Below are 27,771 nucleotides of genomic sequence, written 5' to 3' on the forward strand. Positions count from 1 at the left end.
CTTCAACGAACAAGCAAATTAAATCGGCAGAATAAAACAGGAAACCACAATCAATGCTTAGCAGCCAAACACATTTATTAGTCTTTTTTCTTTTTTGTTTTTTTTTTTCCAGGAACCCAAAAATATTTTGTAGTTATAATGTAAGCAACTGAGTTGCACATAATACAATCATATCTTTCCAAAATAAAATAAAATAAAAAACTAAACAAAACAAAAATAAGCTGTTTAAAAGCCCAAAAAAACCCTTCAGAAAACTCTTATATATGCATTACATCATCTCTCAGTTTTAATGAAATGACGGCGACTTAGTTCCTCAGTATGCAACCTGTCACAATCCAATAAACACCACCCTTTAGTTTTTTTTTTGTTGGTTTTGAGTTTTTTTTTTTTTTTTAAATCCAGCATGAGAAATACAGTACCTGCTATGGCGAAAAATACACATAAAATGCAACTTTTCAGCTTATTTGTACATTAGTAGAGTTTAACATTTTATTGTTTGTTTTTCTTTAAGTGAACCAGTGATTTTAAGTACCACTATACTAAAAAAGTAAAATAAAATAGAGAAAAGGGGGGCCCAGCCTGCCATGCAAGTGCACCTCTAAAGTGCCTAGTTTCTGTGTCCATGTAAAACCAGTAATATGAGGAGCAATTTCAACACATGGGAGTTTGATTAAACCTCTATATGTTTAAGGAAACACACACAAAAAAGACAATGCCATATCCTCCCTTTTCTCCCCTCACACTTCCTTGAATCTCATCATCCGCTTCCTCTGTTGCCCGCCACAAGAGAGAAAAGAAAGCCGCCAAAGTAACATTGTAAAAGCTATTTCAAGTATAAGAAAAACAAAACACTTCTAGGTAACTTGCAGAGAGCGTCACTATGTGCAGCTGTGTAGTCAGGCTGATAGGTTCTGTTTCTGCTGAGTGTTTCAGATGAGAGGATTTTTGCTGTACCTTCCTGTTAACCTGTTTGTGTGCAAAGTTGGAAAGCTGCCTTTTAAAACTCCAGCCTCTTTCTGATGCCCTTCTCTGTGCCTTCTGTTGAAAAGGGGCAAGGAGAGAAGTGAAGGGAGAAGGGAGGAGGGGAGCACTTCTCCATCTTCCCTCCCGTGTCCCCCACCCCCGGATCCCCTCACTTCTCTTGTTCACCATCGGCGACCTAATTAGCTCTCTCTCACTGCAGAGATTCCCATGCTTGTTTCCTGATTTGGTAGGATATATTTTACTATGTAAACATAGCCCCTAGGATTATGGAACCCAAAGCAGCATTTGTATCTCCAGCTAAATGGAGAAAAGATAAAATAGTCCAGAAACCTCTCCTCAGGTTGCTTTTGTTGTCTCTTTTTGGTTACTCAAAACAGGGATGGTTGGGGTGGGCACAGAATTAAGTTGTAGGCAAATAGTAGAGTTAGGAGTGGGCACAATTGAGCTGTTTTGTCTGCTTTTTTTTTTTTCCCCTCCCAGAGGATTTTTTTTTTTTTAAATAACCTGTTAAAAATGTTCCTGCACCTTAAGTCATACAGAGGTTAAGGCCAAGGGTGCAGAATCTTGTGCACGTGTCTCTGTGAGCACATTCGTGGTGCAGGCACCATTTTTGATGACTTCTGTGAGATCACTGGACACACTTTGGTCACTGGTGTGTGCAAAGGGTGGTGGTGGGAGAGGGTCCCAGGGAAGAAGTGCAGAGATCAGCAAAGCCCTTTGGGAGCATCATTGGATGGATATAAGGGCAGTAAGAACTTACGAGGGACCAGAGGAAGGAGACCAACAGAAAAGCGGCCTCCAAACAAACAACGGAGATAAAATCCAAAGGTGGACAGCGCCCCAAATCAGAAAGTGGGTGGTGAATAGGTGTGCATTTATTCTCAAGCTTCTTCCGCTCGAAGGAAGTCGTCACTGTACAAGATCGGTGAGCTCAAACTAAAAAGGGCCTCTAGACAGATACAGGGTTTATCTTTAAGATGGGGTGCTGGGGGAAGAGGTGTTTGTGAAGAAGCTATTCAAAACGGTCATTGTGACCCTGCCTTGTGGGTGGCCAAATCTAGAAAAGCAGTAGCTGACGGATTCCCTACAAGCAGCATTTGTTAAACGTTATTTCCCTCTACCTAATGTCAGCTTCAAGCCTCACGTAGAGAGGCATTCAGAGGAATTCCTGAGGTGCCCACAGCTTTCAGGAAGGCTGTTTGCACATCTCAGATGAATTTCCTTCTAAGCAAGAAATCAATACCTTTCTGGAGCATTGCAAAGTGACAAATCTATGAATTCTACAGCGTCATACTGAAATGCCAGGGACTAAGTCCCTCTATGAACTACAGAGTGCTACTCAGTTAAAAAGTGAGCCTGTGTGTGAAGCAAGAAGGTTGAGAGCTCAAGGTCTCAGGTTAAAAAACATCCTGGAGTGCCTGGAGGGGATGGATCTTCTGGAAGAGAGAAAGTCAGACACTCCCCACCCTGGAACTAGATCCAGAACAGATGGCATCTCTTTGAAACAGGGTTTAGACACGGGCTGGCAGTCACTGTGTGTGGGAGGCAATGGAGAGACGACCACCACCCCACAAATGCACACCCACTCCCCTGACCTGTTCTGCTTTCTCTTCTTAAGCATGAAAGATCTGAAACTTCAGATGGCTTTAAAAAAAATGGCAAAATATCATATTTTAGGGCTACTTTCACAGCAAAGAAAAAAATTGTAAAAGTTATCCCACTATTTACACATTCATATTTTTAAAAGGATAACCCACTGATGTCAGAAAAGGAGAGGGGAGTTAAGGGTCTACACTGCAGGGGAAATGTTCCTCGAGGTATCGTTTTGTCTTAGACAGTTGAAACGTCAGGATTTTATTTTTTTGTTTTGTTTTTTGTCTAAAGGCAATCTAACAGATTGGAACCCTGATAAGATCGTGCCTGTACAGCCCTGCACGGGCACGAGGAGACTGTGATCAAGTCTGTTAACTCATTACAGTACTGTGAACATCAACAACAAAAACTGCTTGCATGGAAACACTGAATATGGGCAGAACAATCTCTGTCTTATGATACTGGAGGTTGCAAGTAATGCCTAGACCAGAGCAACGCCGGTGCAGGATTCACCACAGGCAAAATCAACAAGGGAATTCCATTCGGACAAGGAGGAGGCTGTAGGCGTTCCTGTGGCCAGCACCTCACTGCTCACTAGCTCTCTAGCGGAATAAATGCAAGGAAGCAGAGATTACATTTGGCTGAGGGGTAGTGGATGAGGAAGAGAATTCTTTTTGCCTGCCAAGCAACAGTCCTCTTCCCCGCAGAGCAGGACAGTTTCCTTATAAATAAGTTCACTTAAAAAGGATTAAGGAAGAAAAAAGAAAAATTAACTGAACGAGGAGGAGGAGGAGGAGGAGTTCTGGAAATCGACAGAAAGAGTAACTTGAAGGTCAGCACGAATGAGGCATGGTTTCCTGAGCTTGAAAGGGTTCTGAATTCAGGAAAGGGTGAGTACTTTTTCCCAGAGAACACTAGGGCCTTTGGGGCCCCCTGTCGCCCTGGGCTAACACTGCGCGGCTAGGGCCGAGAATCCTGTACCACACCAGCTGACAGGAACTGCAGGCCCCCCGGGACTGCGGGGAGGACTCCAGGTCTCTTTCTACCTCACGGGCCGACTTGACTGCTTCTCGCTCTCACTCCCCTTTCCCCGCCAGGACGTGGGGATACCATGGACACAGAAACCATAGAACAAGGATGCAAAGCTACTTCCTTCCCCTTTCTGCCCTCCCCCCCCCCTTTTTGCAGAATGCATAGTTACAATTCACGTTACAAAATAAAGAAGCAATGATGACCACATATGGGACCTTTTTTTTTTTTGAAAAAAGAAAAAAACCCAACAACCTCTTCTTAAATTCAGTATCAAAATTCACATTTGCATAATAATACATTTCAAGGCCATTAGAGAGGAATGAGAGAGAAGCACAGAAAGCCGCGTCTCTCCTCCCTTTGTCTCCTGAATGAAGCTGAAGGAATCTTGCGGGAGGGATGGTTTTCCTCTTTGGGGAGTTCTGAGGAATTATGGAAATGGCCCTTAGCATTCACTTGCGGTTTCTTTAGAAGATAGGGCAAGGGGAGAAGAGGTGGAATCGTTTAAAACAAGCACAAAAACAAATGAAGAGACACTGCAGATTTCTATGCTTAACTATAATAGTTCCGAAGAAATAAAATACGATTTCAGATTTTTCTCTTTTCTTTCTCAAACACTTCCATCTTAATCTTTCAAAAGCTTTTTCCTTGCGTGTAATACCCTGTTCGCATAAACAGCAACATGATGTGAGGAAAGTAACTGCCTTCTCAGGACACAGACTCAGACGGTGGAAATGCGCCGCCCGCCCCGCACACGGCAGAAGCTAGAAAACGCCTTCTTGACATGCATGAATGTGTCACAAACATCACCATATTTCAGTTCTCCAGTGCTCACAGAAAAACAAAAACTAAAACAGCCACAGCCACAGCCACGCGCGCACACACACACACGAAGGAAACTAGGTACTGCAGATAGCTAAATTCAACCTGCGCTCTTGGACGAACCTGGGTCTCTGTCGTTGTGCGCCATCACCTCGTTCTCCCTCCCGAGCCCCAGAATCTCTTCCACACAACTCTACACTGTGCAATATCGATGCTAATGACACCTCCAGAGCCGCCCCTGGGGACCGCCAGGAGAATCGCTGACTTCCCTAAAGACTACGCTGACGGCCCTTCTGTCTTATCCCACGGATAGCTACTTCCTCAACAGACGGTCTCTGTACTCACAAAGGCACATTCAGAAATACTACACTTCAGTAATTAATTCCTTGGACAAAATTAAAAGGGGGGTGGGGGGTGTTTTAAACACATTTATTCCAACCTATCCTGAAATTTCTGGCAAGAAGTGTCATACTGAATGCATCACTTGGTGAAAAACTATACTACCTTTAAAAGGTACCTAACTTCTTCAAGGATTCCAAAGGTTTTTGCTTTGTTTTGTAAAAAGACCCCCCCCCCCCCCGGTTCATTTTTGGCGAACACATTTAGGATAGACTCTTGCTTTCCATGAAGCTCCGCTCTAAGGCTAGTCCCGCAGTAAGGCTGCTCCAGCTCACCTCCAGTGACCTCCTACGACCCAGCCCTCGGAGAACCGTGCACACCTGTCAGGAGCCCAGGGAGAAGGCGGGCCAGAGTCGGTGCGAGGTCCCAGAAAGCAGGGGAGAAGGGAAAGAAAAGCACTTCGTTTCACATCTCTGCTACGATATTGTAAACTACCATCACAATTTTTCTTTTGCTGTTCCCATTAGCAGCAAAAAGGAATTTCTCTTTTTGTAAAGACAGTCTCAACATATTCACCTTGGCTCGAGATGGGCCAGCGGACTGGGAAGTGAGGACTGACAGTGTGAAAACTGAACCGAGGCGCAAAGTGCTTTAGGGAAACCCTAATTCTTCACTTGATCTTAGCCAAAAGGCCGAGAAGCGATTAATTCTTTATTTAAAACAGAACACTTCTTGCCTTCATCTGACTTTCCTCTCTCATGGACCAAACAAGCGTCTGTCACGATGAAGACCCCACGATGGGAGTCTGGCAGAGACCCCTCGGTCAGGGTGGTACCAATATTTCTGGTGTGCAGAGTTTCTCATTAAAAACAAATTCAGGTTGTGACTAACTGACAAGAACTATTTAAATTCTGTGCGGCAAACACTGGCAGCTTCTGTCATTTTTGTTTTTTTTTTAAGTGGTGGTGGTAGGAGGATACCACAAGAGATTGACAGTTTAAAAACCACTCACATGTTAGAATACTTGGTATTTCCTTCAGATCTAGTTCAAGTGACCACACACCGAAGGATAGCAGGAGCGCCCGGCCGGTGGGCAGTAGTTCTGTTTCCTGACCGGTGTTCCCTCCGCCATCCTGTAAACGTTCACGGCCTCTTTTCTTTTGGCGGAGCAGGCAGCATGGGGAGGCGTTGTGGGCAGGGCAGGGAGGGTCACTGTTCTATTTTTATTGTTATTACTATGTTCATAGGTTCTTGAAGTTGATAATTATTTTAAATCTAAAGAATGTGATGCCAGTACCTCCTCTGTCAAATGCAAGGTCAAGAAAAGAACACCATCGTTAGTAAGTGGGGCCATCTCTGAAAATACACACACTTCAGGCACCGGCCGTAAACCTACAGAGCTTACTACAGGGTACGCACTAACTCTGGAAATACAGAGAACTTTCTATGTGGGTTTTTTTTTTAAAATAGATTGATGATGTTCTTGACAACATTATGTATATATGCCTGTTTCTGGACCATGTGGACACCCTATACTTGCAGGTAAGAAAGCTAAGAGAGTGTGGTACAGCGTGCAGCAGAGGGTAAGGGCATCCTGTTTTCTGAATGGGTTCTGAGGTCTACAGATTGATAATTCACTGCAGACACATGGGCTGGAATATTTTCATCTGCACCATCACATGCAGCCTCAGCTGGACACTCACAGGAAGGAAAACAATTCAAGAATAAGATTTCTTTTTGCAGTAACACTAAGAAGCATAGTTAATGCATAGGCATGAAGTGTGACAAAACTTGGCAAAAACACTGGAGAAGAAAAAGTCTGATTTTTTTTTTTAACCAGCTAAAAATGCATCTCTACTCCTAGTAAAAGACCTTACAGATAGCTAAAACAGAAGAAAAAACCCCAAATCCAAACAATAACCTACTAAGTGTTATATGTTGAATTTGAACTCTGAGGATGGGATAGAAGGGGACCTTTTCTACATAAAGACTCAATTGTTCCCTAATCTTAGAGATGGCCATTACAGCCAAGTCTGCTGAAAACATCTTGTTTACACTGCAGAGGAAAACAGGCTTGGCTTAAGCGTTTTGCTCAGCACAGAGACATCTTCATTTTGTTTAAGAGAAGAGTCAAGATGGCAAAATATAAAAAAATAAAATTAAAAAGTACACAGCATCTGAGGTCGATATGGAATCTGGCTGTTAACCCTACAAAAACTGCCCCCCCCATGGCAAAAATTCAAGTGAATATTTGCAAAAAGTCAATAGCCCGTGAAATGTTTCTGCTAGATATATTAATAAAAGCTCTTCCAAATTCTTAGGTAGGAATCTCTTTTCCTCTTGCATATCTCAGATACCGCATTCAACCCACAGGAACTTGGAAGAACCAACTGCTAATTTATGCTACATTCATATCAGAAGAGGTGGGAAAGTTCTTAGAACAGGAGCCATATGACTAGAAAATTAAGCTGCTATAAATAAAACTGATCGAATGGCAATCAATGGATAATGTTGATTTACTGGGGGACACTGGTGAAAGAATTTGGTTTGGAACCTTAACATGCAGCACTACCAAGTTAACTTCTGTGCATGTCGTAAATGGAAGAGATCAAGGCTAGGTACGGAGGGATCAGAGATGCCATATGGGCCATCCATTTCTTCACAGTGTCTCGGAGATCTGAACTTTGTTTTTTTTTTTGTTTTTTTGTTTTTTGTGTTTTTTTGTTGTTTTTTTGGTTTTTTTTTTAAACACCTAAAATTAGGTCATGGCACTGGATTTCAATTGCCAGTAGAGGTCTCCAGTCTGATGGAAGACGTCTCTTCCCCACGAGCGCTTTTTCCTTTTGGCTACTCATGTGGTAGACCGAAACCAAGTTTGTGATGTTTGAAAGATGGGCACCTCCAGCCACTAGTAATCGAGTGTTTAAAAAAATAAAGGAAACTAGTAAAAATTGGAACGCTCAAATTTACATGATCAAAATGTTTACAAAATAAATCTACATAATGAGAGGTGACCAGCAAACCTCTGTACAAATGCCAGAATGTGGTGGAAGAGAAGCCGCTCCCACCGAACTTTCTAAGTGTTATGGAAGCCACCTATCCTCTCAGCAGACATGGCTCTTGCCGAAGAATACCATGGAAAGAAAAGAGTTTTTCTCTTCCATTATATCCTCACTATATCCTGTTCTTAGGTCACTGCCAACCAATAAAGCAAAGCTTCCAGCAAGTTGACGAAGAAAAAAAAAAAAAACGGGGTGGGGGGAGGAGGTTGAGGGGGGGAAGAGGAGACAAAGAAGGATAAGAGCAGAAAAATAGGAACCCCTTTCTACTGGCCCAACACAAACAGACTTTCCAAATCACTGTATGTAGTTGTCACAATGACACACCTGGAGAAGTCAGTGCACAGTAATGAGCGCAATAACACAAGGCAGGACCCTGGCATTCCACATTACCGAGACATGAAAGCATATTTAACTTCCTTGATTTCTGTTTATTTATTTTAAATTTAGCCCACTGCCTTTGGGGCCTGTCCAGAACCACTCCAATTTCCTTAATGGCCAAGCGTACTTAATGTCTGTGGAGTGACTGGACCACATGCACATACACACGAGCTCCCCCTGCTTAGGATGTCTGGGTGTATGTACGAAGGCACTAAAGCGGTTTTAGAGAAATTGCAGGCAGCAACCCCACCCACTCCCGGGTACCTGTCGAGCTGGAGTTTCTTTCCCACTGGGAAGCTTAGATGTTTAAAAGAAGCTGTGGTCATGCTTGGGAATTCTGACCCCTGGCCCCAGGAGGGAATACAAAAGGAGAATTCGACATCACGAAAAACTGAAAGGAAATACTCCACATCTCCAGCTGAGGGATGGGGATAATTAAGCAGCAGATCTTCAAAAGAGCAATTAAAATGAGCACAACAGTAGCTGGGAGCTTAAAAAGTAAAATCACTTGTTCCTTATTAGATTCTTCTTAGTTTCTCCTCCTCCCATAACAAGCAGGGAGGTAAGACAGACACATTCTTCATTAATAGAACAGTCCATAGATATTTTCCTCTAGTAATGCCTATATTTAAAATTTGTTCCAAAAATTATTAACCTATATTTCCTAGCTCTTTACATAGATTCTCAGCAATCCAACCGTACTATTTTACAGATTAAGAGTTTACTTCTTTTTTTCTAAGTTGTTCTATCTTTCTTTCTTTTGTTGCTGGGGTTTGAGGGACAGGGAGAAGGGTTCCCTTAAAAAAAAAATAAAAATCATTAGGGGAGATGTCAGTTCACTCTTAATGGAAAGGAACAAACTGATGGCATTCCCATTTATACAAACAAACACTCCCACTAAATGACACACAATTTCAAATAAATCTGTGATAAAGCTCTTAGAAAGCTAATCCTTCTCCCGTATTTTTTAAGATAACGAATTGACCTGTTGCTGCTAAATTGATAATTTTTAAAAAATATTTATTTCTATGTGTTTTAAAATGTGTGATCCCCAGTACGACAATAATGTTTGGAGACTTTTCTTTTTACATTTTTTAAGTAAAAATTGTTTAAACTTTTTGAAGTTTCAGGAACTTGTAAAAGTTTATTAACAGGAAAGAAACAGCCGTCTATCTAGGATAAGATACGGTTAAATAAACCATCTTCAAAAAACTGGCTTCCTACCCTAGAATTCCTGAGAATGCTTGCAAATTTTAAAGCAGGAAAATAAATGTTAAAAACAAAAACAAAAAACACTGTTAAATGCTCCCAGAGTTAGTCTTCATCTAAAATATATATTTATATGTATATATATACGCACTTTTTGGTCTTTTTTTTAAGTTTTTAATTTTTTCCCTTTAAGCTTAAGATGGAAGAACATTTGAGCTTCTCATGTTTATTTTTACATATTTCAAATCCCTCATTATGTCTTGTAAACAAGAGGGGCTCTAGCACCCGGCTTTCACCGTAGTATCGTAAGGAACTCAACTAACCCATAGTGCAGGCCAAGGAACCAGCAGGCGGGGGGGGGGGGGAGGGGGGGCAGGACACGGCAGGGAACCATGGCAGTGGACAGGGTCGCCACGGGCTCATGGGAGCCTCGGGACATGCTCCTGGCCCAGGGCCACCAAGATTGCGCCTTCTGTAGATGGCTGAACACAGCTGCTCTCCACCTGGACGTCACCACACACCACAGGGGTTTGCTCCACACACAGAGAGCAGGCAGAGGGGGCTGGGAGGAGACATTTTGTACACGGGCAGAGATGGAAGGGGCATGGTGGTGGTGATGAAAACCGGAGAGCAGGAAGAGGGCACGGTTAGTTTTCTACAAGGCATCCAATGGGACCGAACCAACGCTGGAGACTCAAGTTTGACCACCTACCCACAAAGGGTGCATAAAGACTCATATGAGCGATCGCTCACTTGAATTATGCATGTCAATCTCTTTTGAGGCTAGGTTTATAATCAACAGGGTAAGCCAGAGGACTACAGAATTCCCATTCTTTGTCTCATAAAACCACTTAAATGCAAATAATTCGTTTTTGCCTTTTCCTATACACACCCACCCACCCACACACAGACACAAGCTAAAAGTCAAATACATTAGGCATTGTTGTATCCTTCACTGAAGACGCTAAAGAAAGAAAAACTCCCTTGTCCTCACTAGCAGCAAGTTACGGAGGACAGTAGAGGTCTGCTCCCACCAAGGGTTGGAATGGGCAGGTATTTGCTGGTACAGAATGTCGGCACTTTATGTTAAACAGTATAATGCAGACTGGGATGTCCACACAAGTGCTAGCACGTTACCGGCATACGTTCCCCTCCCCCCACCCCACCCGCCCCACCAGCCATCTGCTTTGTATAAAGGGGTACCCCTTCGGGTCTGCTAGAACTCTTCACAAAAAGCAGTTTGATACATGTTGATTCCAACATAAGTACATACATGTTGGTGATAACTGTGGATTAAAAGTTGCCCCCTAGTCGGCCCAGAGTACTACTACACTGATGCTTTAAAAAAAAAAAAGTCTTTAAATACCGAAATAAAAAAAGCAACATTACAAGGAAAAAAAAATAAAGAGGTCAAAACCAAAAAAAGGTGCAATACTTAAAAGTCTTTGCTAAGTTATACCTGCCTAAGCAAAACCACATACACAGGAAATACACAACACAGAGAAACAAAAGGAAACGCTTGAAGTACACACTGGTTTAAGAACATTCGTTAAGTAAACGTTTCTGTCAGTGATGGCCTGGTGCTGTAACACGCCATGGCCTGGCACAGGTAACGCTCAGCGCGAGAGGAGCAGAGAGGGAGAAGCTGCAGGTGCTTTCAGGAGGCTGCTCACAACCTGTTTGTTTCCGTTTTCGTAAAACGAAAAAGAGAACCAATGGAAGTCTTTAATTCGGCATTACCTGACTTTCTGATGAATTCCTCATACCTGATGACACAAGAAAGGGGGAACATGGTTTTTCCGCTTTTGAGACATGGCGTAAGTAAAAACTCTCGTATATCGTCTGTTCCCATTCAGACTGACGAAAGAAAAGGCCTGCATAAAACTTAACAGATAGTCAGATGTGCCCGGTGGCCACTTACTTTAAAAAAAAACAGAAATAAATAAACACACAGTTGCTCCAAGAGGTACCTCCTGCTCTCCTACTTTTTTGGACTTGGCAGTGCTCTGCTCTACTGCTAGGTCAAAAGAAAAGCAAGAGAAAACTCACGCAGGCTACTTTGCAACTGGAAAGGAGCTCCCTGCTTAAATCATTAAAAAGCACTCTGTTCATCTTAATGCAGCCCAACGGAGTTGCTTTAGTAAGCAGTGGCTCCCCGTGCTTGTGTGTGCTCATCGTTTAAAAAAAATAAAACAAAATAAAAAGCAGATGGCCGGCCAGCCAGCCTGCAGACTGTCAGCAATGCAGCTTTCTGAGAGATCGGGGGGGGGGGGGGGGGGGGGGGAGGACACGGGCGCACACACACAGAGACAGAGAGAAGGATGCACGCGAATGCACATGAACACACGTGCACACACATACCAGAACGAGCATGCCTGGGCAGTTACATGTGCCAGAACACACTGGTATTTATCAACCAGCCAATCACAAATTTTTTCCTTTTTTTTTTTTTTTTTTTTTTAGGTTTTTTGTGTTTTTGTTTTTAAAGTGAGGCTCCGTCAAGTCTTCCCCCCCCCACCCCAACAATTCTTTTGAATTCCCCTCCCTCCCAAACGTGGTAGACCTAAGGACGGAAACACACCCAGTGCAAACAAAGTTAAAAAGCTATTTTTTTTCAGTATATATGTTTCTTAGCAACAACTTCCATATAACATGAAAAAAGTGAAAAACTAGAAACTAATTTTTTTAATTTTTTTGTGTTTAAATTTAAATGGTATGTGTACTTGCTTCACATTGTCTTTCTAGGTTGGCGTTCATGATTCAAGTATTTCAAGAGTGATATGTTCTCTTTTTGGATTCATATTCCAAACGAAAAAACTGAAGTTATAAGGGAGGCAACTATGTGCTCAGACAGTCTGTCAATGACCCACCTTTTTTTCTCTCTCCGTTTTCTTTTTTCCTTTTAAAAATGTATTTATTGCAAGTTGAAAAAAAAAACGAAAAGGTCAAGTTAGTGCTGCTGCTGTTCCAAAAAAGGTCACGAGGTCAGAGTTGAAAGTTCTAAGTTCAGATTGAATCCGACCCTCCTCCCAGAAGGTCACCAGGTAGTAAGGGAGCAGGGCTGCCCATCCTATGGGGATCTTCCACAGCTGGGACTCCCCACAAGCTAGAAGAATAGTTTGGGGGCCCCCACAACGAAGCGCCAGCAAGATCGGCCCCACTGCTGCCACCAGCACTGCTGCTCCATTGCCCGAGCCCTGTGGACCCACCGAAAAGATTCAGAGCAGGTCCAACGGGATCTGACTGGGTCTGGCCGGTCTCCAGCGACTGCCAACCTGCGGCGGGTGCACTTGGGGTTGCTGCAGGTGTAGGGGGCTGAGCTTGTGCCAGAAAGCGGCTAACTTCATCATCGGTGGCAAACTCAGCCAGGATGGTAGTGTTTCCCAACACACACCTAGAAAAAAGGGGAGGGAAAGAGCTATGGATTTGAGGGAAATCCTTAAGCACCCACAGGGATTGAGGGTTTTGAGTCCTCGATAGTCTAAGTGTGCTCCTTTGACTAGCAGCTTCCATATCCCCTGGAAGCTTTTTATAATGCAGAATCATAGGCCCCACCCCAGACCTACAGGATCAAAACCCGCATTTTAACCGGACCAGGTGATCGAGACGCACCGTTTTAAAGCAATAAGGTATCACTAAATCTCAAGACATCCAAAGACTACTAGAGGGTACCATGTATCGATAACCTTTTGGTATATGGAATTGTGTGTTGAGAAAAACGTCACCTCTCTTTTCCCCCATGGGAGGTGAAAGGTCACACCGCAAGCATCAAGGTGACCCAGCTTTAGACATCTGGAGGTGTCGCTGCTCTGTGTTAGGGCCGGGCTCACTGCCTGAGCCTCACCACTGCTTGCTAGCTCTGTTTGTAGCTTTCTGCCGTGTCATCTGCTGGCTCCCAGTGTGACAGCAGCTGGGAGGGGGCACGGTCAACTGGTGTGATCCAGTCCCGCTGACTTTAGACAACACCAGTGCTACCCACCCAGACCACGGCGTTTCATCTTCACTGACAAAGCAGCCAAGGTAAGTTGCTAGATTGTATTACAATAAGTGACAGCGCTTGCAATGTTTCACATTCTCATAAATACTGGCTTTGTTTTATGGTACTTAAGATTTACTCACTGCTTCACTACTTCACAAATTCTTTAGTTTTGGAATTCTGATTAGTGGCCTATGCGATACACAAGACAATCCACGCTTAGGTAGGTAGAAAAGATCAGTCACCTCAGTAGCAAGCAAGTGCTTATGCCATGATGCCGTTTCTGTGCATGCTCTTGTGCATGTGTGTTTCATCGAGCAGGCGGCAAAATACTCACGTGTGCTTCTTCACGCGTGTTTGTCTCAGTGAGCGTACGATGGGTACTCACATGTGCAGTGCAGTTTGGGCCTTGGCCGCCTCCTGTTTGGTGTTGTATCGGATCAGGGCGGTGCCCTGGGTTAGGTTCAGATGGAATGTCAGCAGTGGGCCATGCTGCATGCAGATGGTTCTCAACGTTGACCCATCAATCTGAGGAGTGACGACATTCATGAGATTAAAACCTGGAGGTGGGGTGTGAATGGAACTCCAGTGGCTGTTCTTACGTATGAGAAGGAGAAGGACTTCTGGTTTGTAAGTAATGGTATCAGCACTAAATTCGTCTTGGAGAAAGGAAGGAAGAACTCAAAGCAGGAATGAGTGCACTGAATAGAAGTCTTAAAGGCAAATTAAGATATTCAAGGCACTGGGCTGAGATCTAATGTGCCCATATTGGAAATAAAAAAGTTTCTAAAAACACAGCTCAGAACAAATCGTACGATTCAACCTGCAGTCTCTTTTCCTTAAGAGGTAAACAAGTCAATGTGTGTTGATGTGCTAGAGACTTCAGGAAGCAGAAATAAGATGGCACCTGAGTAAGAACTTAAGACAACAAGCCAAGTCCAAGTTCTTGGCATCACTACTACTGCAGTGCTCCCCACTCCCCCAGTTACTAATCTCACAGAGAGCTAAGGAGGAAGATACACACAAGGAAAGCACTGCCAACCACATCTGACGGTTTAGGACGTTGCTGGCTGACCTAGCCCGCAGACCACGCGGGGGTCCTTGGACTCCCATGTTGGCCACCTCAGGGTGAGGCTTGCTGCCTACTTCTCTGTGGACTGTGCTGCCCTCGGCTTCGCGTTAGCCAGACTCTGATGTCCAGTGATTCGAGACAGTTTCTCTCGCCCAGGACTTGGATGAACAAACGTACTTATTCACTCTGATCAATTTATTCGTATCAAGATCTTAACTAGGTTGAGATAGGCTGCTGAGTCCAACATTCGGTTCATTTCTTTGGAAGGGAAACAGATTACTATCGAAACAGCCTTCAGAAATTGTGTTACTGTTGGCAGCAGTGGAAACATCGTGTGGTTTCACCATGGAAACCCTATAGGATGGAAACCAGCAAGCTCACCAAATTTCTTTACAGAAAATGATAAGCAACTGTATGAGCATGGCCTAGAGTACGCCACAAGTGACCTTTCAGTGTAGATGCCCTCTAAAACAGATTTTGGGTGATGAAAGTAAATTTATCCAAGTTCCAAAGATTTGCCCTAAAATCTTCTTCTAAGCTATGATTTAGTCTATTAGGTAGTTTTGAGCTTTAAAATTAAACAATTCTTTTTAATACAAACACAGCCAACCCCTTGATTCATTTTACATATATATACACATGTACTCACTATTTTGCACAGGATAAAACAGAAGTGAACAGCTGGTTAGCTTCCCCGGGTTCCTTTCAAAACAGCGTATCCATTATTGTCTCTCTCATCCTAACCATATACCGACCACACTGAACGACAACTTTCAGAATGTTGTCATATTCTGTGGGTTAGTTGGTTAAGCACCCGCCTTCAGCTCAGATCATGATCTCAGGGTCCTGAGATCGAGCCCTGTGTTGGGCTCTCAGCAGGGAATCTGCTTCTCCCTCTCCCTCTGGACTCCCCCCCCACACTCATGTTTGCTTTCAAATAAATAAATCTTTAAAAAAAAAATTCTAAGGAGGCACATACAGTTTTGAGTACAGTCATATAAAATCTTCATATTTCAGTCAATTATTAGCTAAAAAAAAAACATCTGGGGCTTTTAGCTGAGTTGATATGGAGATTAAGAGCCAACCCAGACTCTTCCTCATGTTAACTGTATTTATGAAACGACCTTTCTCAACATGTACCCTGAAATACAAGCGCTGGGTACACTCCCCATAAACAGATTCACTGGGCAAGTTAATTTAAGAGAAGCTGTATTTCCCCGCAGAGGATCGTAACACATGTTAGCATATTAAAGGGTCTAAGAAATCTCATAGTGAAAATACCTGTTTAATTGTTTAATCAAGTATATATTCCAAACATATTAGGCCAGAGACCTATTAATATCCCATGGGAATACTCTAGAAAATGCTGGCTTACTATAGTGCGCACGAATCCATTTATGAATTAAATGCTAGACAATTCATTTTATGTGTCAAAGGGAGGGAGGCATAATTGACTCCTTTTAACAAGGTGTTGTAAAGGTTGTGCTGTCAAGTCCAAGTGAAAGTCATGGGCTCAGTTTCAGTGGGTTCATTTAATTTCATTTGCGTGTTCAACGTAACAGTGCTTGCCGCATGGATGTCAGTTACCAAGCAAACAAGGTGACAGACAGAGTGGCTTGGGGCAAATGAAACCCATCACTGTAAAAACAACCCAGGGGGCATGTTCTGAAGAGAGCAAATTAGTAATGCCATCTACAAAGAAGAGAATAACAGATGGAAAATTGAAAGCACCCATGTGGCATTTAAGCTATGAAATTGACAGATTCCTTCTGCTGAGATAGATGGTTAATTATTTATGAAGCATAAAAATAGTTGATATTGAACCTTAAGCCTTGTTGGGCCAACACTCCCCATTCAGGAGTAGGCTTTGAGCCTCTGGGTGGGGAGACCCACCCCTGCACGCTGGACCTCTCTGTAGTTAGCGGGAAATTAATGAGCTTTCTTATCTGCTGACATTCCACACCTGGGTTTCTCTCTCTCAACACAATCAAGTCCTGTCTCGAAAATTACAAGGATGCATGATTACCTGCGGAGTGAGATTGTGAAGAACCAGCCAGTAACTGGGACGAACTGAACCACCATCACTCCAGGTAGAGGCTGAAGCAACCAGAAAAACAATTAGGAAGAGCAATAAAAAGATTCAGACAGCCACGAGTGAGAAACATTTTCACATAGCCCACGTTTCTTTCTCCTTCTATCAACGGTCTTCTCCTTTATACCTCCCTCTGACCCCCTTCATCCTGTCACTGAATGGCCAGTTCTCGTCTCCTAGACCTTAAACCCTGTGCACTCTCATACCTCAATGGTAAGACATTTTCCTCCTAATGTTCTCCCTCTGCTGGTCATCATGTTTACTCCATCAGTCCCTTGCGAGTTCTTGGATCACTCTGCCCTAGGCTGACTGCAACTTTCCACTCAAGAGATATTCTTTCCCCTACCAGACTTTCTCTCTTGTAAAGACTTCATGTCTTTTTTTGTGTTAACGTGAACCCCTTGTGTTTGAACAACGAAGCTCCTTTCAGCAGATCCTTCTCACCCGAGGCAAGCCGTGAGTCCTGTGTCCCCCACCCCCTGACTGATCGGGGTGCTGTGCTGCTCCAGGGAGATGATGGTTTGGGGTTGGTCAGACCGGGAGGTGGGCGGGGCAGCGGTGTAGTGTTCCTTGAGGAAATATGGTTTTTCCACATCTTGTTGGAGAGATGAGTGGGGTTGTGTCCTATGGGATCTGGGGACCATGTTGATTTGTAATCAGGGAACTTTGCTATAAAGAAGAGAAAATTAAGGAAGGAGTAAGGTTAGATAGGTCACTTTTGTCAATATACATAAATTCTGTGTATACACATAAATAATATTCTAAAAATAACTACACATTTTGAGAGTAGCAATACAAAGTAACATTGCCCTTTGAGCTCATTAAATATAAAAATTTCAATGACTATTACTCTGAATTGACAACACATAAAGATTTAATATGATAACTAATTCTCTACTACTTTCTTAGCCAAACGGAACATGAAAGGGAAGATTAATTCAAGGGAAGTATTCCTAAAACCATGAGTCTTACAGATACAGTAGAATGTGAACCCTAGTAAAACTATTCTATAAAATACTCATTGACTGAATGGAAACTACACTAGAAATTTATACTCTTCTTGATCCAGATTAGTAGCTATCAACATTCAAACAAAAATTTTTTTAAAGATTTTTTAAAGTAATCTCTACACCCAACATGGGGGCTCGAACTTACAACCCTGAGATCAAGAGTCGCATGTTCTACTGTGACTGCCAGCCAGGCACCCCAACATTCAAACAGATTTTTAAAGAACAATCAACCAATATTTGCTAAGGGTACTATGCTTTAAGGTACTAAATCAAAGCTATGGGTAATATAAACAGTTCTTCTCAAGAACTTCAAGTTCACATGGGAAGACAGAACAGATGAGTAAGAGAACTGGTAACCCCAGGCATCATCACATATGTTCAATACACAGAGAAGACACTGCTCGGCCATCACCAAAGGCTTTGCAAAGACAGGTCTGGAAAGATTTATATAAATGGATGGGCTCAGAGACTATAGACCAATAACCAATCTGAACTCAATCTGTACCAAATATGTTTCCCCCAGTTTTGGCTGAACAATATTTCACAGGGGCAGCAGTACAGAAGGCCAGAAAGGTAGGCTGGGGGCCGATGGGGATGCTACTAGGAGTTTTTGCAGTAGACGGAGCATGTAGTGCTTAAACTTGGCTCTCATCCTGGGTGACAGCAAGTAGAATGGAGCAGAAGAAATGGGTGGGAGATGTGGCTGCAGAATACACCCTGGGAGACATCCTCACGATCTGGACCCAGGTAGTAAGTGAGAAAAATCTGGAGACTTTGTGACCCAGTGATGCCAGAAGCATCGTTAAGAAAAAGATTTAGTTAAGAAGGAAAAACAATGTGGGGAGGGGGGGTGCAGAAAAGTATACATTCAGTTTAGACACGTCTGAGGTGATTCTTGGGTCATCTCTCAGGTGAATGTCCAACTGCAGACAAAAAGATAAAATAGTTCAACTGAAGACACAGCAGTTACTGAAATAAAAGTGCTGGGTTGAAAAATGAGTTTTTACATGTAAAGGAAGAAGTCCCACAAAAGTATAATGTAGGGTGGTGGTTAGAAACATGGATTACTGAGTTGGCGCCTTTACACACTCACTCAGACCTGAGGCAAATTGTATCAGCTCTTTGAGTCGGAGTTTCTTCACCTACAAAATGGGGAGAAGGCCAGGACCTGCTCCCAGACTTTGGTGAAGGTAAGGTAAGAATTCATGCTGAAGGCTCCGCATGCTGCCTGGTCTCCAGGAGCATTTACTAAATGACAGGTTATTATGACCCTGTCAATAGGACACAGAGGTGAAAAGAAAAAGAAGAGAAGACAATTTGTAAGGCCATTCACCTACAGTGCCTTAGAACGTAGCTGAGGATTTGTTCCATTTGCTTTTGCTTGGACACAGAACAGAAGCCTTAATGACTTTAATGGCTTGAGGTCTAACTTTTGCAAGACCAAGGTGCCAATTACAAAGAATCTCTCTCCCAATCTATGAGGCAGTGTGTTGAGTGAGTGACTTCAAAGGCTTTATTATATCCATTAAGTTTTTATTCCCTATCGTGTTAAAAAAAAAAAAAAAAACGCATACACATAAGGAATTCAACAAATGTTCGTAGAATTAATTAAGGGCCTCTTTTTTTCCCCCTTGGCCATCTGCCTGTAGCCTTTGTCTATAAGTGGAAGGATTTTTTGTAGAAAAGCAAGCTATAATTGGCTGCCTTCGGAATAACAACCTGGACTCCCCTGCTTCTTCCCGTGGCCCGTGATTCCTTTGGCAGGCCGGTTCAAGAAAAGCACTGTGGCACAAAGATTTAACCTCTGCCCTCTCAATACCCACAAGGCTCCCTGCAATTATGTCACCATCTGCCCTGTCCTAAAGCTGTATGTCTCATCCTGTCTCTGGGCCACTGGAAGCTCTTTGAGAACATGACCAACAGAAAAGGTGTGCGTCCATTCAGGCTGACCTAGCCATTCAACTTCTGTTGAAGTCCTCCCTAAGAAATAAATGCCCATTTCCTTTGTAAAAGGGAACCTGATGGAAGAGTGCTAGTCAAAGGGAAACAAACAGGTCATACTTGTACCTGAAGTGCTATGAACGTTGGTAAAGGAGTTGTCAGAGGCACTGTAGGGCCAGGCACCAGGTGAAGGCAGCGAGGTGTTGAGGGAAGAATTAGACCCTTTGGGTGACACAGGAAGAACAAGATGAAAATATTGCAGGCAGATGTCGGTATAACCAGTGAAACCTTAAGTATTGTATTTTAGCCTTCAATGGAAGATTAAAATATATCTAAAAATGTATCCAAAAAAACCTTGAAAAGCTACAGATTTTTAAGTTTTCTGGTTAAATTATTAGATTATTAGAAGGTACAAATGAAGCCACAGATAGACAGACACGAAAATGCTGGGTGTTGAATAAACACAAAGGATGCCTCACTCATTTACCTGTGGTGTTATCCCGCAGAAGTTGGTGGTCAGTATCTACAATGGGAGATGTGGCTGTACCCCCCAGCACACTTCCTGGGGTGACATAGGGGTCAGATTCAGGGTCAATGTTTTGGATACCTTTCCACGGCACTCCTGGTTGGAATTCTGAAACAAGGAGAACAGATATTAGATGTAGGAGGTTGTTCAAAAAATGATAAAAATCAAGTTTTTAAAAAAATTTTATTTATTTAAAAAGATATTTTATTTATTTATTTGAGAGAGAGAGAGAATGAGTGAGAGACAGCACAAGCAGGGGGAGAGGGAGAAGCAGGCTCCCAGCTGAGCAGGGAGCCTGATGCGGGGCTTGATCCCAGGACTCTGGAATCATGACCTGAGCCGAAGGCAGACCCTTAACCGAATGAGCCACCCAGGCACCCCCTTAATTTTAAGTAATCTCTATGTCCAATGTGGGGCTCGAACTCACACCCTGAGATCAAGAGTTGCATATTCTTCTGAGCCAAACAGGCGCCCCTCAAGTTAGTTTTAGATACAAGAAATAGATCTGTAAAAAGCAGAATACTGAGTCTATTTTATCTCAGATTTCTATCATAAAATTAAAGATAAAAAACTCAGCCTCAACAGGTACTGTGCCAGCACCTCCATTATCAAGCACACGGACTTTCTCCATTTCTCTGTGGCTTTGAGGCAGAGCTCATCAGTGCCTGGTCCTGGCTGCTGCTTTTCCTGCTCCCAAGGAAGTTTGGGGCTGAGGGCAGCGAAGGCAGAAGTAACCTGGTGCTCAGGAGAACTGTCCAGGCATCCAGAACAAGAACTGGGAGAAAATCTGGGTTGGAGATGCGTGACTTCTCCCATTTATTTCACTGGAAACTGGCTCAGATGCACAAGAGAAAACACAATACAAATGACCACTATTATCCGGACCATCCATGGACAAAGAGCAGGAATAAGCTGGCTTATCATGAGAAAGCCTAGAATACGCTCAGTGTTTACAATTTTTTATTGGTTAATTTAAATCATATTCAAAGCCATGCAATAGGATTAACAAGCTTTTGTTTTCCCAATCATGATGGAGAGTAACACAGTATCATACACAACCAATATGCTTATATGAGCCGGCTTTACTGGAAGGAAACTAAACATATTCATATTACAAATACACCTGTACAGGAAGAGGTTTTAGAAAGACAATACCGATTTTTAATTTTTGCTTAACTAAATTTAAAAATTTTCTACAATGAAAATAAATTACTTATATCAAAATATAAAGAGAGGAAAAAAGTGACAAAGAGTCTCACTGCACCATTACTGCATACCTGGAACCTAACCGGTACTAAATACTTGCTCCATGAATAAACAAGTCAATTAAATGGACACTTCAGAAGATCCCATGTTACAAGGCAGCCTGTGCATGGACGAATGCCAAGTCCAGCTCCCACATCACCTTCTGTTCAAATTCCACTCCTCTGACTTCCTGTAGCTTGTCTATGCCTCTGCAGTATTTATCACAGTTACCTGACTTGCAGGTGATCGGTGTCCACACCTTACCTTCCTGACTGAACTTGATGGAGCAGAGACCCCATCTAATCTAATTTCCTATCTTTCCCATAGCATTGTACAGGCCTTGCTTTTATCAGAAAATAATTACTAAATGAAAAAATGAAGTAAGTTCCTTAGTAACTGGCAAAAGCAATCTTTTGCCAAAATTAAGAATTAAGGGGCGCCTGGGTGGCACAGCGGTTAAGCATCTGCCTTTGGCTCAGGGAATGATCCTAGCGTTGTGGGATCGAGCCCCACATCAGGCTCTTCTGCTATGAGCCTGCTTCTTCCTCTCCCACTCCCCCTGTTTGTGTTCCCTCTCTCACTGGCTGTCTCTATCTCTGTCAAATAAATAAATAAAATCTTTAAAAAAAAAAAAATTAAGAATTAAAAACAAATGATACACCAGAAAAAAACATTTCTTGGACAATACCTGGAGGCCAACTGGCATTGCTGGATTTACTTCCGATTTTATTTGTTGGTGGAGATTTGGCAGGTAACCAGCTATCACCAGCAGGACCCGTATGGCCACCCAGTGTGTCACTCGGGATGATATCAAACTGGTTGTATGGTGACCCTCCTCGAGTCTTACCAGGGGCCACGATAGCGCCTGAGGAGAGAGAGGAAATTAATTCACACCCAGAAGAGATTCCTATGAACAGAACTTGTCAAATCTCTTATTCAACAAAAAACAGTATTCCTATGTTTATGCAGTAAAAAAAAAAAAAACAAACCCCAAACAAACAAACAAACAAAAAAACTGCTGGAACGAGAGGTTGCCTTGGAGAGCCAGTATCTAATTCACAAGCAGAATGAGTAGGAATGATCCATTTCACCTTCCTGAGCCTCTTGGGTTCTCACTGAGGCACACAGCACTGTTGCACTGTTCTCATCCTTGAATCTTCCTTTCAGTTTTAAAATTCCGTGGTCTTAAGAAACTGATGAAACTTTCATCAACGACGAATCATACCATTATCCCCAGTTTCTATACTAATGACTCAAGAATGAGAAACAGGAAAAATACTATACAATCTGCAGTGCACAGGCAGTGTTCTCACGACACTTGTACTGATGCTCCCAACCCCCAAGTTCTTTAGGGCTGAGCAGACCTCGGTAAGCTGGAAGCAGCAGTGTAAATAGAGCGAGCCCATTAGAGAGAAAAGCATCTGCCATTGCTTTGAATTCCAAAGCAATGAGATGGAATTCCCGCCTAGGGTCTCTGCCAGCACAAGATCAGCAGGGAGCTCTGCAGCTCTGAGACCCGTGGCCCCACACACACGAAGAACAGCCAATCCTTTGTAACTGTCTTCCTGAGAGCATTTCAGCAGTTCTGTCTGTGCCCCTTTAATGCATTTTAGATGCTATGGGGCAGGAAGAACATTAAAAGCTTAAAGTTCTCCTAACCTAACAAAAAATCATCTTCATTTTAAATAAAAATTGTGGGCCTCTGTGAGATACCACCCTACTTATTTCTCAAATGAATTTTACATGCTGCATTGTGTCACCTGATCTACCCTTAGGATGCTGTTTATAAACAGATAAAATTATTGCCAGGATGATGTATTAAAATATTTGCATAAATATTGATTAAAGTAATCTGCTTGGGTTGGCCCAGCAGGAGTATTATCAAAACCACCTCCACGCTCGGCTAAGAAGTCATTTGCGTTTCCGGAGCCAGGGACAGAAATCTGACTCAAGGGCACATTTCAGTGAAGTCGTAGGAAATGAAAAGCTCAATTGCTGTGGGGATTGCTAAGGAAATGGGGAACACAGTGTCTATACGCTCTGGAAAGGCAAGCGGATATTTTCGCTTCAAGATATCCTCTCTCATGACACTTCGTATTTGTGATCATGACCTATCATGTCTTCGGGGACAAGGGGACCTGAGGAATCACCAGCCTAAAGAAGCAGGGTAAGTGCCCACAGCTACAAATGCTGGGCTTGAATTATTCAGGCTAGGGATAGATTTTATAGTTTCAATAAATCATTCTTGATTTTGTGGCATGAAATCAAATGATAGTGCTTAGGGATAGCAGGGAAGAGCTCCATGTGGCCATTTTACCATCTCTCAGACACATTCATGAGTGGTTTATAAAGGAACCCTGAAAGTTTTCACACCTGTGGGGCTAAGGTCTGCCAGGAAACTGCGGCAGGACCAGCCTAACACCCGGTTATACTTGGTTCTCAAGTCTACAGTTAAGTTCGGTTGAATTACTGTCCAATGAAATAAACATTGAAACAGAGGCTGAAGGAAGATTCTAAGACCTTTTATCTATTTTATACGGACACGGAGAAATATTTACAGAGAATGATGGAAATGAAGGGCCCACCGTTCACAATCAAAGCCTGCAATGCCCCTCAGCTGCTGTCCCGCAGACACTATAATTCATTAAGAACAAGAAAGCAAAAAAAAAAAAAAAGAGAACAAGAAAGCTTTGTGGAGGGGCGCCTGGGTGGCACAGCGGTTAAAGCGTCTGCCTTCGGCTCAGGGCGTGATCCCGGTGTTCTGGGATCGAGCCCCACATCAGGCTCCTCCACTATGGGCCTGCTTCTTCCTCTCCCACTCCCCCTGCTTGTGTTCCCTCTCTCGCTGGCTGTCTCTATCTCTGTCAAATAAATAAATAAACTCTTTAAAAAAAAAAAAAAAAGAAAGCTTTGTGGAAAGTTCAAATCTCATAATCTCATGTACTATTAGTCATCTATCTTTTGGAGACTAAAGGGTTTGAATAATCAACATGATATGTATTTGTTGCGATCTCTTACACCTCAAAAAAATGGGTTCTATTTTCTCAGCCAATATATTAGGATTTCATCCTAATGGGTACTCAAGTTCACTGCTACTGCTCTCAATCCCATTACAGGTGGGAAATTTTGCCCCCATTAATTACAACCGGCATTTTAAGCTTCTTATAATTTGAAATATACACAACCCCAATCTTACTCTCTTCATAGGTGACCACAGGATTTGGAGGAAAAAAATGAAGAGATTAAGAAAAAGCTGAAGATTTGTGCTTTAATATAATTTTACAGGATACATCATCAAGGCCTGTGTGGGTCATACAGTTCCAACTTGTAAGGCTTTGCTTGCTCTTACCATTTTTGTGCATATTGGCTTCCTGTGTGGCTACAGAGGGCAGTCCCTCCATCATGGAGGTCCACTGCTTAAAGCGAGACTCTGTTCCAGCCTCCTTCCCACCAACCATGCCATAGTCCATGCCGCCAGAGCTGAAGCCTAAAACAGAGAACATTTTACAACTTCCTATATATTTCTAGTATCAGCAACCAAGAGATCTGAGGTAGAACCAACTAAATGATAGCTTCATTTGTCATTTAAAGACTAATTCACAAGAAGTTTCTTCATTCAGAAACAGATTTTGATTCAGAACGCTCATCTTGGCTCTTGCCTGCTAAAGAAACCAATGACTCTGTGCAGGTATGACAAGATGCAGGACTGCCACCTCACTGAGAACATCTCAGTGCACCTGTGCCTTCACCTATTCATTTAGCTAACACCTGTGCCAGCAGAATCCTGGAGCCAGGAATTTGCCAAGTCAGAGAGCAATCTCCACACATCAAACTAATATGGTAGAACAATAGCCGCGAGGTGTGGTGAGGGTGTCTGGGGGAAGAAAGGCTTTGCAGAAGAAGGGACATTTGATTTAGAGCTGATGGCAGGTATGAGAGTAAGTCAAGGATACCAAGTACAAAGCTCTGACTGATGACAATCCAGTACATTTAGGGAGTGGGGAGCTCAGTGTGACTCCAGTGCTTGGTTAACCATGGATGAAGTGAGGTTGAGGGACAGGAGATGGGGGAGAAATGAGGAGTCATGTTGTGTAGGGTTCTTTGGGTATCAAGCCAAGGACTTTGGGCCTTTTTCTCTAAGACAGGAGAGAAAGCAGTTTTTTAACAAGTGAAAGAAAGAGATAACTAAGTTTGTATTTTAGGGAGCGCCTGGCTGATTCAGTTGGAAGAGCAAGTGACTCTTGATCTCGGGGTCGTGAGTTTGAGCCCCACGTTGGGTGTAGAGATTACTAAAAGCAAGTAAATTTTTTTTTAAAGTTTGTATTTTAGAAAAAGAACTGGCAGTGTAAGAATGGGGTACATGGAGGTCAAGGCAAAATGTAAGAGATCAATTTGAAAGAAATCTTTATGCAATGATGAAGACCCCCAAGCTCGAATAGACAATGACGGAGAGGTTCAGAGTTTACTTGCCATGAGCCCCAGGTAAGCCTCGGGTGTCAGGCTTTTAGCAGGAGTGTAGGTGGGTCATGTCTTTCCACTGCACAGGGCTGGACGGGTGAGATCCTGTATGAGAGGCCTGCTGATGGGGGTTTCACAGGTCCCACCATCCACTGTGGGTCAGAATGTACTTAACGTAAAAAAAAAAAAAAAAAAGGGAAAATAAAGCACTAAAACAAATGAATGAAACAGAGGAGGGGAAGAACAATGAATAGCCTGAGTAAAAATGAGGATGGACTGCAGTGAGTGTAGAACAGCCATCCCAGGGAGGTGAGCAGGGGTCCCAAAGCTCAGGTGGCTGCAGGAGTCAAAAGCCCGTCTACTGTTATTTGAGAAGATGTGCCACTCCAGCCAGGCCAGACTCCTCGCTGTACCCACTTGACTCTCCGACCATCTGGTGGTACCTCAATGGCTCTGAGGTTCCATGTATCCAAAGCCCATGACGGCCCAGGTCACGTTTTCTCCCTGTGCTTCTGAGTTGCCAGAGACAGTTTTATAAATGCATAATAAATCCAGTTCAAATCATTTCTAACACCTTGACCTATATTTAAAATATTGCTATTAATATAAAGAACACTGCTCCTTCACACTGTTTGTAAGCAACTTTACTAGTCCCTGTGATTACCTAGAGGGTGGGGGCCAGGAGCAGAAATTCCTGGAATGAGCTGGAAATATTTCAAATTAAATGATTTTTTTAAAAAGAAGAGGTTAAGGTATTTTCTTTTCTCCTATGTAGTTGAAATGAAATGAGACTGGAGGACAGCAGGTTTGAAAGGAGTAAGGGCTTTCTCTGACAGAAGCTTTAATGGCCCAAGTGGGTTGCTCCTTAGGCAAGTAGCACCTCTACCTTTGACAGAAAACCAGCCCAAGGTGCTTGGATTCCAGGCTATTTGAAAGCTTGGTTCCAATCATGGAGGAAGAGCTTTTGAGAAAAACCTAGGATTCTGGGGAAAATTAGAAAGAAGAACGTGAGTATTAGTAAGAAGATAAAGAACCACTCCTTACACATTTTTTTCTTTTCTTTTTTTTCTTTCTTTTTTTTTTTTTTTAAGATTCCATTCATTTATTTGACAGAAAGAGAGAGAGCACAAAGCAGGGGGAATGGCAGAGGGAGAGGCAGGCTCCCCGCTGAGCAGGGAGCCTGATGTGGGGCTCGGTCCCAGGACCCTGAGATCATGACCTGAGCCCAAGGCAGACGCTTAACTGACTGAGCCACCCAGGCATCCCCCTGTTTTCACGTGAAACTGCTTTAAAAACCATAGGATAGGGGTGCCTGGCTGGCTCAGTTGTTGGTGGGAGATCAAATACCAAAGCAGGGCAGCATCGTAACTAAGTAGCAAAGTTTGGTAAGGAAACACCTGGAGGGGTGTGAGGAGAACAGGAGATAAAACTGCCTTGAAAGGTTTAACCTCTGAACCCAACCAGGAGAGGAAGAATCAGTGCAAGGCTGTACATGGTTCTGTGTCTTTCTTCGATGCCCCGTAGTAACTGGCACACACTATCTGTGAGCTGCCACACCTCAAAGCCCAGCAAAGCACGGACCTTTTTGTACTTGCTATTTCACCAAACCACACTTCCTTGGTCCACCAAGTGGCCTCCCTGTAATTCTCCAGCTCACTAACACAGAACTTGAACTCAAATTAAACAATGCTTTAGTTCAGTTCAGTGCCCACTCATGGAAAGCCTCATCTGTGGCAGGCTCTGTGAGGAGCTGAGGGACAAACAGAAACAAGACATGCCCCTTGCTCTCCCAGAGATTCATTTCCCCAGTACATCCCTTTTACCTATCTTATCATTCCTATAAATCCAGCCCTTGGCCTCCCTTATCTGTCCTGGCCAGAATTACTTTCATTGCCACACATGCTGTTTCACTGTCTATTTATACATCATTACCACCTGGCTCACTGTCACCTCCTTGAGGAAACTGGGATTTCCTCTTTCACGCTCATTGTCTGTATTAGGTCTTTCTTTCCCACTTTTCCTTTTATTATAGATT

General features: G+C 43.0%; 1 protein-coding gene across 12 annotated transcripts in view; it reads right to left on the reverse strand.

The window, feature by feature from the left end:
* Positions 1-50: 50 nt before the first annotated feature.
* The window catches only part of TNRC6B (trinucleotide repeat containing adaptor 6B), a 241,523-nt gene continuing 213,802 nt past the window's right edge, over positions 51-27,771 (reverse strand). For all 12 annotated transcript variants that reach the window (XM_057316502.1, XM_057316508.1, XM_057316505.1 and 9 more), the window contains 8 exons: positions 24,628-24,765; positions 21,967-22,143; positions 19,995-20,141; positions 19,634-19,729; positions 17,001-17,225; positions 16,491-16,561; positions 13,781-13,920; positions 51-12,810 (listed from right to left, as the gene is read on the reverse strand). In XM_057316502.1, the coding sequence (XP_057172485.1) occupies positions 12,423-12,810; positions 13,781-13,920; positions 16,491-16,561; positions 17,001-17,225; positions 19,634-19,729; positions 19,995-20,141; positions 21,967-22,143; positions 24,628-24,765 (1,382 nt within the window). In that variant the 3' untranslated portion in view covers positions 51-12,422. The remainder of the gene's footprint in view (positions 12,811-13,780; positions 13,921-16,490; positions 16,562-17,000; positions 17,226-19,633; positions 19,730-19,994; positions 20,142-21,966; positions 22,144-24,627; positions 24,766-27,771) is intronic.

This window comes from Ursus arctos, unplaced genomic scaffold (assembly GCF_023065955.2).
Source record: "Ursus arctos isolate Adak ecotype North America unplaced genomic scaffold, UrsArc2.0 scaffold_21, whole genome shotgun sequence".
Lineage (NCBI taxonomy): Eukaryota > Metazoa > Chordata > Mammalia > Carnivora > Ursidae > Ursus > Ursus arctos.